At 37.3% G+C, this 11,459-nt stretch overlaps 2 protein-coding genes across 3 annotated transcripts; one reads left to right on the top strand and one right to left on the bottom strand.

Annotated features, from left to right (window-relative positions):
- Positions 1 to 1,722: 1,722 nt before the first annotated feature.
- On the bottom strand, positions 1,723 to 3,875 carry si:ch211-214p13.7 (uncharacterized). The gene is made up of 4 exons (XM_061053447.1): positions 3,705 to 3,875; positions 2,842 to 2,861; positions 2,709 to 2,749; positions 1,723 to 2,398 (listed from the first exon to the last, which is right to left on the bottom strand). The coding sequence occupies exons 1-4, from the start codon at positions 3,722 to 3,724 to the stop codon at positions 2,210 to 2,212; spliced, it is 270 nt and encodes an 89-aa protein (XP_060909430.1). The 5' UTR covers positions 3,725 to 3,875; the 3' UTR covers positions 1,723 to 2,209.
- Positions 3,876 to 5,504: 1,629 nt separating this feature from the next.
- On the top strand, positions 5,505 to 10,497 carry si:ch211-214p13.8 (uncharacterized). Of its 2 annotated transcripts, XM_061053445.1 has the most exons (6): positions 5,506 to 5,926; positions 7,016 to 7,351; positions 7,444 to 7,482; positions 7,573 to 7,701; positions 7,798 to 7,829; positions 8,900 to 10,497. In XM_061053445.1, exons 1-6 carry the CDS (start codon positions 5,851 to 5,853, stop codon positions 9,215 to 9,217), a joined length of 930 nt encoding a protein of 309 aa, XP_060909428.1. In that variant the 5' UTR covers positions 5,506 to 5,850; the 3' UTR covers positions 9,218 to 10,497. The 2 variants fall into 2 exon arrangements, with proteins under 2 accessions (XP_060909429.1, XP_060909428.1); XM_061053446.1 differs by lacking the exon at positions 7,444 to 7,482 and having other exon boundaries at positions 5,505 to 5,926.
- Positions 10,498 to 11,459: the final 962 nt, after the last annotated feature.

Raw genomic sequence — 11,459 nt, 5'->3', positions numbered from 1 at the left:
ATTCATTTGACAGCCCAAGTTAAAAAAAAAAGTGATAAAGTAATTGTATCCTTTTTTCTATGTACACATTGATTGGGTATTTTATAATACAATGACAATTTTCACAGTGTTAATCATTGTTGGTGTTGTATTGTTGTCTGACAGATAATTAACAAACCTTTGTCTTTATCTCCCACTGAAGGCATGACTTTTCCCTGGCTGCTCATCTGCACTGCTGTGGTAATCACCTTGTTCTGTCAGGATTATTATTTCTCAGGCACAAGAAAACTAAAAAGGTAAGAACATTGTTAGTCCTTATAGCCATGCTGTTTGTATGCACTTCGTACACTAGTTTAGCTGGCCTGAATGTGCAAGCATGCAGAGCTTCAGTCTAGAGCTCAAGTCACTGAACATGTTGTGTCCACCTCTTGCAAGCGACACTTAACCATCCAAACCTTCACAGTAGTTCATCTTTCTGTAAGGCTGCACTTGTATGTGCTCTTCACTGCACACTTTGTCAAATAGACAAAGAGACTCTTCTGCCATCTACTGTTGGTTATCAGAACATCATGATCATGAGCTGTCCACGTTTAAGACATCTCATAAATATTAACTCTTGTAGATAGTCAGATGCCTAATTTCAATTGGAGCTGGTTTTGTTTACTGTAATAATTCTTTCTTTTCATGTTCTGCATTGATAGAGGCTGTTTTATTTGATCCTTGCAAGAAACCTAACAGAACACTGTGAATTTGTATTTGAGTGTAATTCTGATGCTGAACACTAGATGGAGTCTTGACTTATGCTGTGCATAAAGCCAAGACTCCAGGTAATTGGATTCAGGTGTGTGTTTCGAGGCATATCGTTTTTTGACTGTCTCGGCCTGTCGGGTTGACTTGGATGTAACAGTTTATGCTTTATGATGTATTGGACAGAATGGGACATTTATGTGCATTATTGAACCCAGATCATGAACTATAATAAACAGATTGAAGACTCTATTGGAAAAGAGTACCAGACATTTGTTTGTTGCAACGCCAGGTGCACACGTCCGGAAATAGTTCCACAACTCACATCTCAATGGTGACTGCTTTGGAAAATATAGGGTTTGTTTAAAAATGGTCACCACAGAGGCCTTCCTTACATGTTTGTTCTGTCCTCACTCTCACATTGATTGTTAAGTTGAAAAGAAAAGAGGAAACCTTTTTCGTTTTGACTTAACGAATGTATTTCTGTCCACAGAATGTGACACCCTTGTACGCTCTTGCTTTTTTTTTTTTACTTTACATTTCCTTCCTGAAAGGGGGCAAAAAGCCTAACTGAAAGTTTGACCTAACTTCTACGAAAAGTTGTTGATGCAGTTGGTAGACAAGTATTGAACAAGTATTTTTTTTCTTAAAAGATGTCTTTTAAAAATCAGTAAAACAATAATCAAGCAATAATCAAGTAGCAAAACATTTCTGGTCATCCAGGCCCTAACGTCCTTAAGGCACGTTTCTAGTTTACATAACTGACTGGTGCCATCGGGCTTCATTGATACGTAAAGCTGAGTATCATCTGCATAACAATGAACACTTATGGAGTGTTTCCTCATAATATTTCCCAGAGGAAGCATATATAATGTAAAGAGAATCGGTCCAAGCATTGAACCTTGTGGCACTCCATGGCAGTATGCTGCTGTTTCATGAACCCCAACATATAAATAAATAAATGAATAGATACAGGCATACGAAACATTAAAAATGTTAATGTCAAATCATAAATATATATTTGCAGTATATTTGGGTGGTGTTTATGGTTCTCAGACGCACTTTGTTGCAATTGAGCACAGACTTTGAAAGCAGGTGAAGGTATATGGCATGGACACAATTACTATATACTATATATAAACACATAACATTATTTCATCATGGACATAACATGTAGTCCCTTTACAAAAAATACAGATTACAAAACTGATACAACAACGTCCTGCATAGTTACAAAAAAGTCCTCAACAAACATCAGGTTCTGTCTCCATCATACAATAAAACTGCAGATTCTTTCAGAAAAAAAAAATGCAAGTTTGTCCATCGTAACACCACAGTTGAGACGAGGCTGGAGCCACAGTTTCTTCAGTAAAGATCAAGACTTGGTTGACAGCTCTACTGAATGCTTTGCAGCTGAAATGCAAATGAGTTCTTGGAAGCCGTCTAAAAAAGTATTTTACATCATTTCTTCCTTTTGCCCCGTTCAGCCCATCAGTACATAATCATCTTCACAATCGCCTTTAATTGAGCCTTCAGACTCATGTTGGGGTTGGAGCGCTGCAGGCACGTAAACTGTTGCATAGTCACAATCATCCACAAAGGCAGCTCTGGTTGTTCTTGATGGATTAGCAGTGCTGTGGTCAATAGAGGCATACGTTACATCCTCGTTTGGCTGTCGTGAAATAACACACAGTGAGAGGACAGTTACTTGGATCTGAACATATGGTTGACATTATTTATTCTGCCGTTATACTGTGCAACTAGAATGTTTTTCAGATGTGGTTAGTGGCTATGACTTCCTGGAGATGAAACAAACAGCACCACAGTCTCTTTACGACAGAGGCCTTACATTTATGTTCATCCAATATGCAAATCTAACACGGTAACAACTATGGCAGGCCTATCATAAAAGCACAGGAACCAAAGGCTTTGCAAATTTAGTCCAAATAAAAAAGACGTAATATTGATGTTTGAAAGCCTACCTTTGTATTCATGTTGTTTTTATGTTTGGTTGTGGAGTCCCCTGAAAGAGAAAACAGAAAAACAATGAATGTAACTTTGTCAAGGGTGCCATAGATATATATATATTAACAATACTATCATTTGTGTAATTACCTTTCCTTTTCTTCTTGTTCCTGAGTGTAAGAAAACACAACATTAACCACTTTTCAACAGAACAATGAAACACACGAGGGTGGAATTTATTTCAAAGGCTTTTAAAACATGTTGATTATTCTTTCAGGTAGACAATCTTAGAAATCACAAAGCGTCGTCATGAAATGAAATCTGCAACTGCTATTCTGAGGTGTTACCCTCCAGTAGTTTCCTTGACAGCTAAACAGATGACGGTGCATGGTGCAACAGGAAATGCTTTGCAACAGCTTAAAACTCACTTCTGTCAGTTTCAGACTGTATTTTACAGTTTTGTTGAAGCGTGTGTGTTATTTCCTTAAAGCCTAACCAGGGTCAAGGACTGCAAATAAGCCATGGCTCGAGGTCCTATATACGTTGCATCAGTTGTACTTTAATTAGATGCCTACATGTAATGTCCCGGTCAAATTAACAGAAAATAAATAAATAAATAGATGTGTCAGTGACTGAACGCACAGGGGAGACATCTTACACCGTGTTTAAACAAACATGTATCAGTATCACAGCAATGATGACAGTTATCTACTATGAGTTATCCATTAATGGCAGCGAGATTAGCTCAAACCGAATCTATTTTAAGCCAGTTACCACAATTTCCTTGATGACAAAAATGCAGAAGCTGCATGCCACATGCTCAAATGCAACAAAGTCTCTTTAAAACAAGTGCATCAAAGCTTTTGGACAAATGTTCAACTTAATTGATTACACTTGTTTTGGGCATATTGAACAGTTTAAGAAAAAGCAGAAGAATGAACGTATTACAAGCTGGATGATAATAAGGGACATCTGAAATTGCTCTTAACTTAGTGCATCAAATAGCCACTTACCCTGAAGTGCAGTTTCCCATGTTGTGGCCTCACAATCTGGATTTTCACTCAGTATTTGGCCAGCAGGTGGATGGTACCAGTGCTTGATCTGTTAGGAACAACTTCACAGTTTCAGATTCTGTGATAGACACTGACCACACTGATCTCTCTGCTGCTTAATCTGAACGCACACATACACACCACAGTGGAGAGATAAAGAGAGAGAGTGAGTGAGAGAGCGAGAGAGAGAGGGAGAGAGAGAGAGAGAGAGGGAGGGTTGGGGGGGACAATGGCCTATTTGTTTTATTCTGATTACCTGTCACACAACACACACTTATAGATATATGTTCGCTAGTAAACACAAATCTAACTTTTGGTGCAATGTAGCTTATCTAACTAGAACAACTCTTTGTTATAATCATTAAAAAAGTGCTTGAAAACTAGTTGTGAAGGTATTATTAAAGTCTAAATGATCAGCTTAAAGTAATGAAGTAACAGCTGAAATGATTGACTTCAAGTAACAGATAGATAATAGCATTAGTAAGCTAAACATAACCTGAGTAATACATAGTTTCAATGGATAAGAAAGAAGGGAGAGACAGATTAAATAGTTAGCTACAAGGAATGGTTAACAGCTGGAATAGTTAGCTGTTAATGCACAATGCACTTTCAAAATGTGATTGAATCACTTGACAGACTGAAGAAACAGTTCTACCAAAATGATTAAAAGCTTGCGGTAGTCAGCTAATATGTCTGAATGAGCTGTTTCAAAACATAGTTAGCCTACATAGCGTGAGTAGAAAATACAGCTTTGGTGCAACCATCATAAAAAAAAGACATATCAATGGTCCTTTCTTCTTCTATGAGTCCTATTGCAAAACATCTGCATGGAAACATCCTGCTTTCCTAATAGGTCCAGACAGCTGAGGCTGATCTCTTTATGGAAATGTTTGCTGTTGTCGCTGTTGCTCGTCTCATTTGTAATCATTTTGCAAATTTTGTCGATACCGAACAATGAAAGTCACGCACCTGGTTTTTCTTGTACTTTATGGATGTAAAGGTCAGAGACATTTCCCTATAATATGCAAAATTGTGGTAGTTTTAGTACTCTAAAAACAGCAACTCAGAACAAGGATGTTTAAAATCTGTATTTTAATAATATCCATTCATGTAGACACAACTGTTTTCATCAATTAGCCACACAACTATTTAGCCTTTACCATAGTCTTTAGAAATATTTATACATATAAATATGTAACATATACATTTATGTGGCAAGCCGTTCAGGAAATTAATATATTGAATATTCATTCCATATATTCAGAGTTTCATTCAATATATTCAGACTTCATTCAATATATTAATTTCCTGAACGGCTTGCAATACATTTACATATATTAAAAGTCAATGGCCTCTACACATGCAGTGGATAGTACAACATCAAACACCGGAGGGCGCTGTACAACAACTTTAGGTGTTTACTACTGATCAGGAGCATTCACTCTTATTCTGATAAAGAATGAAAGCTGCTGACACCCTCTACTGTTTGAACCGAGTCAAGAAAAGAATAACATACTGCATCCATATTGCACCCATGTTCAGTTCTTTCATAAACAGCACTGTGCTGAAACTAGTTTATTCCAACAGTCTGCACTCTAACAGACTTTTTAGCTATTTCTTCATCTGCTGAGCTGCAGAAATTTGCACTGATTGGATAAGCGGAGCAAGCAGGCATGTTATTAAATCATGAAGATGACGAGAACTGTCAGTTCTATCTCTACACTGATTAAAACTGGTTACAAGTATGCAGCCTGTCTAATGCAGTGTTGATTCTGTGCAAGTTACTTGCAAAAACTTAACCCTGTAAGTTTGTATCTCAGTTTTTGTGTTCAGGATTAACTACACCAGTGTAAAGAAACGTTTCTGTAGGACCCTATCACAGAGTGAAACCACAAGTATGAGGCACAATTTGCAATTTTCACTTGTGTGTACACATTTTAAGTTGTGTGTGTCATGATAAACTGAAAAACCACACTTGTGCCAGATGGTCTTTAGAAAATATGTAGGTGGGTCAGGAAGTGGTGAGCATTGTCACAGGTAAAATAAGCCCATGCAGCGGCCACATTATCTTTAAGATCTCAACTCATGAGCATATCGAGCATACCAAATGGAAAGACCAATATGCACATATCTGCTGATTTTAAGCAGTTTTACATTTGTCTATGTCAATGGAAGACTACCAGGTAAGCCTCAACTCTCATATATCTTCCAGTATATTTTTCAAAAATGATAAGGGTAATTATCTTTGCAGGCACAACTGCGGCAAAGAAGACGATAATACATTCTTGGTTCTCTATTGAATCTCCATCGATAAAGGAATGGTTTAACTATTTTAGAGACATCTCTCTTAATGAAAGCTCATTAGCTGTAATTAGTAATCATAAGGCACTGGCTTCTTACGGGCTTGGGATTTCCTTATTTCAACTCTTTCAGATCCATTGTTTACTTGAATTATTTTAATTTTATTTTTTATCTGTTTATTTGTTTTAGTTTTATTTATTGTGCTGTGTCTGTAAGTTTTATTTTGTGTGCATATGTGTGTATAGGTGTATATATATATATATATATGTGTGTACATGCATATCATAATTTAATTCAGTAATTTTGTCTTTGTTTCAAATTTGATGAATATTTCTCCTCATCAAGGCAACGGCGATCTGTAAATAGTTTGTATATTTGATGATGCTGTCTTAGGCTTCTGTCATTGAAGCTCACATGTTTAAGCATCTTATGTAAAATTTCAAAAAAAGTTGATCACAAAAAAAAAATGATCAGGGTGTATTTTGAAAAGATATGAGCCATCCGATTGCAATAAGGCTTTGGATGTATAACCCTACACTACAGTATCTTAATATATCTGGAATAGTGTAAACAGTGAGATAAAACAAGAGGTAAGGTAAATACAAAATAAGATATCCTGAAAATGATTCATCAAAATCATTTAAGTGTTATGGGAAACCAGGAATGAAATAACTGATGTTACATTAATTTGAAGTCAAACTAAAGAGAGTAACTTTATATAGCTAAAAGAGGTTCATCGCACAAATCATCACACCAAATTAAAAAACTCAGTTACATATTAAAATGACTTTCAAGACAGCACCTCGGGGAATACTGAAGTTTACATTTATTACATTATTGAGCGACGTTTTCTTGTATTTATTCCGGAAATTGTTAACCAAGTATAACTTTTTTTTAAAAACCTAATGTAAGTGATTCAAGACAAGAAAAGTTTGGAGGTAACTTTTTTTGTAATTGTTGATATTTTACAGATTCATCTCCTTCCTGTAAAGTCTCGGTGTCGGTAAGGAGGGGAACGATGTGGAAAACTGCCCCAGGACAACGTCTGACCGTCACCTGTCCAGTCAAACACTGTGGACAACCACTGAATGTCACCTGGTGTAAACTGCTCCACACAGACAAATGTGAACAACTAAATCACATAGAAAATGTGGAAGTGAGACAGAATAACGCAGATCACAAGTATAAACTAATGTCATATTTGACCTTCAAGTGGATTTCCATCCATGATGACGGCCTGTACAGATGTGTTTTAAAAGGACACAAATACAAGCAGATCAGTCACATGATCAACATCTCCGTTTCAGGTTGGTAGATTTCTCTCCTTCTTTGCTGAAATGTAGACATAAGATTGATTTTTTTCAAGTGTTAATTCTACTTTTGCCGTCTTAATCTACAGACCTTTACCAGGGGTTTCAAAACGTGCATCATGAAGCAGGTAAGAACTTTATCTGATAAACTTATGCACATAAACATTTTAAAGAAAAACAGAGTACTTCCTCTTCTGATATGTCTTCTTGTTTTGTAGCTGCTGTATCTCACGATGCACATGTTGAGGAAGCATCCTGGCAGCCGTACACCTTCATCTGTGTTAGCATAGTGTTTCTGGCTGCTACGTTGACCGTGTTGATGCTCCTCAGATTTTATGGCTGGAAACGTAAGAATCAGAGTAATCAGAGTTTGAAATAAAGTGACACATTTTCCAAATATTACCAACTGACCATTATTTAATTATCATTTATGTTCTTTACAGGAGTACTGATTGTGAATGAGACCAGGGCACAGGTAAGCCAACTTAAAGGGACAGTCTCTAATAACAAAGATAAACAGCAGTGGAACAGGCTGTGGGAACATAGGGCTGACCCCCTGTTTCCAGCCGGAGGTGTCAGAAGTATTGACATTCATTACTCAGGTAGAAGTATAGATACTAGGGTTTAAAAAGACTTCTGTAGAAGTTGAAGTATCAACTCAAGCTTTTTACTCAAAGTGTAAAAGTACTGGTTTCAAAACTAAGTATAAAAGTAAAAGTCATGTAAGGGGGAAAAAATGCCATTAAGGACAAAAGCTTAGGCCTTAAACATTTTTCTAAAGGCCATAATGACTATAATGTTATATTAAAATGTTAATGTTGAAATATTTGGGATGCACCTGTTTCAGCCGCATTGATGCCCATTGAAAATGAACGCATTTTAGTACAATGCAAATACATTAAAGAACCATATATGTGTACTACTGAGCATTAACATGTGTTTCATGGAGCGGAAGATATGATGACTAGTTGCATCTTCGTACAGGCTACATACGTCTGCTATGTCCTTGCTGGAGTGTGAGGTGATTTGTGCAGGTGCGATGGATCGCGTACAAACCAATAGGGTGTCGGAATGGTATATGTTTATACTTCTCATCCAACCACAATCTAATTCATTCTATCCGGATGGCGTGATTTATCTGGATAGGTTTTTGTTTTTTTGTGTGTTTTTGAACGATGACAAGCCGGAATGAAAACAAGCCGAAATGAAATAGGAGTAACAAGGCCATTTTTAAAATGTAAGGAGTAGAAAGTAAAAAGTCGGCTGAAAAATAATTACTCCAGTAAAGTATAGATACCCAAAATTTCTACTTAAGTAAGGTAACAAAGTATTTGTACTTGGTTCCTTGACACCTCTGCTTCTTGCTAGATTAAATGTTCAAACATGAGAGTGGTTCTGTCTTCATCCTAGAAAGACACATAAGGGAATTGATAAAAATCCAACAATCGCTTTAACCCAAATTCATAACCCAAGTCACAATTATGTAAAGTGAGTGTATTTTATTGGCTTTTTAATCCTGTTTTTTGGTGTATTTTGGTGTTTTAGGAATTTTCCTGCCACAAGATGACCAACCTTCCCAAGTGGACAGCGCCTTCCATTCCTGTTCAGCCAGCCAACCTCTACAGTCTGAATGAAAACCACTCTCAAACTGGACTAAGACGAACATCACAACCTCCCCTTACAACCAGTAGGAACCAGCCTGCTGTAGCAAACCCATCAGATCAAAGTCCAGGGTCGCAGCATGAAGTGTATGCTGTCATTAGCCGACAAGCTGTGATACCTGCCAGAGAGCAACATGACCAAACTACAGGAAATAAAAGCACAGACTATGCTGCCATCAAAGTTTCCAAATTCATCAGATGAACAGATGCAGATGAACACACGCATGGAAGAAGTGAACAAAGTTTGTGGTGGTGTCATGGAACAGATCGAGTTCACAACCAAGACTAGAGAAGAGGTGGACGGTGGAGGCGTGTGGTCATGAAGCGAACGGTTCAGAGAATGTAAATTTACCTCAGCTGGCCTAGAAGCAGCATTGAGTTTTTTTCTTTAAGCCTCAGGTTGCTTCCAGGCAATGCTGCTTTTATTTGATCAATTTCTCATTTTACCCACTTTGATATCTTTGTTTGGCAGTTTGTGTAAAAAAAAAAAGAAATAATAATAATAATGGCCAATTTTGGATGCCGTCTAAATCCTGTGAACATTTTTTTGAGTACAATAAAATATTTGGCAGATCTTTGAGGAATCAGTTTGTACTTCAAAAGTGAATGTTGTTGTTTGTTTTTTCTTTGTGGGACAGATATGTAAAAGAAAAAGGTTTGCCCATAGTTTATAAAAATATTTACCAAGAATAAATGACATAATGAGCAAACATATCTTCAAGTTCGATATTTTATCTTTCCATGCAGACCTCTCTGTTTTTTCACCTCCACCAGAGGAAACTCGCTCGTCTCTTGTTGGTTATAGACGTACAGGAAGTGACATACTGTGTGGTATTAGATGTCCCCGCTTCTGCTCAACCATGGTTTACATACTGAGACCCCCACAGTGCAGAGACAGTGTATCATGGCTGTATAGGCCCATTTCATGTCTGTGCCTTATTGAAAAGATGAATTATATATTAAACAAAAAGCTATTTATGGGCAGGTCTCCAGCAACATTAAAAAATGGGGGAAGAGAGTTTGCATGGGTGGTTCAGCTCCCTGACAAATGTAGCAAATTGTGTTATCTCAAGCCTGGTTTAATCTATGAAAAATAAAGCATTTTTCATTATTATTCCCTCGGCTGTGGAGCGACCTGCCTGAGGATCTCAGACGAGCTACATCAGTATCTTCTTTTAAAAACACATTTTTATCGTAAGGCCTTCTTATAATCCTTGTTTCATCCAGGATGTTTTTATTTGTTTTACTGTTAACTTCAGCCAATCTCTGTCTCGGTTTGTTTCTCTTTTCTCTGTTCATTGGATGATTGCTGTGCTGTTGTTTTATTTTTCATGCTTTTTTAATAGATTTTATTGTTGTGTATTTTTCTTTTTTTTGCTGTAAAGCACTTTGTGACGTTGGTTTTGATAAGTGCTTTATAAATAAACTTTATTATTATTATTTGTAATAATTAACCAAATAAATCCATGACCAAATGCCTTATTCCTTATCTCTTGTCCTTCAAGATATTTAAATCATTCGATTAGTTTCACAAGTAAAGTGTGACTGCTTTGCAAACAAATGAAGTAAATAATGCTGCAGACCTCAGGCGAACCGTTCACCTGTTTTGATCTGGGTGATAATATCTCATGGCAGACATGAGAACAGAATCAGAAACGCTTGGACTGACCTTGTTAGACCTTCCTCTGCTCATCTTATCTCACCCTAACTCAAGAAGTTCTTATGATGTTGCGCAGTTAATTCATTATTTCACACACTTCAATCGAATTCTCACAAATTCATCAAGAAACATCATGCAAAGACAAACTCCTGAGTCCTGTGACCAGCATGGCTCTAATGGCCTTAGAGTTAGTTAGCTGATATGTTTTGTTAGGAGAGGAAGGTGAAAAGGTGAAACTTGTGTTCAATGGTCTCTGAAATCGTGGGAAATTTAAAAACTTAATTTCCGTCTTTGGGTGGAAATGTTCCCCGTCAACAAAAGTCTCTGGTAGAAACACAACCCACACAACATTTCTGCTCTCAAAGTCTATCCCTCCCCATCTCTCTCTCTCTCTCTCACACACACACACGCACGCACGCACGCACGCACACACACACACACACACACACACACACACACACACACACACACACACACACACCAGCAGTAATCGTGCTGTTCTTGTGGTGGACAAAGCCCTGTTTCAGACCACAGAGCGATGAAGAGCTTGAAGGCTTGCGCGCAGGCGACATTTGAGACAGGCCTGATTAGATGGAGACTGAGGTCATGCAAATGAGTTTTTTTCATACAACACTCCACTGAAAATAAAAAATACATGTCTCTGGAGGATTCTTCTGAGACATTTATAAATGTCATTCATGTCATTTAAAAGTCTAAATCTGATCGGGTACTTAAAGGCTTTATATGTGATTTTGTTGATCCAGCAGATGTCGCCCTTGAGCAC

This window comes from Labrus mixtus, chromosome 13 (assembly GCF_963584025.1).
Source record: "Labrus mixtus chromosome 13, fLabMix1.1, whole genome shotgun sequence".
NCBI lineage: Eukaryota > Metazoa > Chordata > Actinopteri > Labriformes > Labridae > Labrus > Labrus mixtus.
This window is presented reverse-complemented; position numbering and strand designations above follow the sequence as displayed.

Bases quoted from the DNA above. Each gene is read 5' to 3' on its own strand.
- si:ch211-214p13.8 (XM_061053445.1), top strand. From the start codon at position 5,851: ATGGAAAGACCAATATGCACATATCTGCTGATTTTAAGCAGTTTTACA. The intron at 5,927-7,015 runs GTAAGCCTCAAC...GATATTTTACAG, and splicing joins TGTCAATGGAAGACTACCAG to ATTCATCTCCTTCCTGTAAA. The intron at 7,483-7,572 runs GTAAGAACTTTA...CTTGTTTTGTAG, and splicing joins AAACGTGCATCATGAAGCAG to CTGCTGTATCTCACGATGCA.
- si:ch211-214p13.7 (XM_061053447.1), bottom strand. From the start codon at position 3,724: ATGGGAAACTGCACTTCAGG. The intron at 2,862-3,704 runs GTAAGTGGCTAT...TCTTACACTCAG, and splicing joins ATGGGAAACTGCACTTCAGG to GAACAAGAAGAAAAGGAAAG. The intron at 2,399-2,708 runs GTAGGCTTTCAA...ATTTCACGACAG, and splicing joins AAAACAACATGAATACAAAG to CCAAACGAGGATGTAACGTA.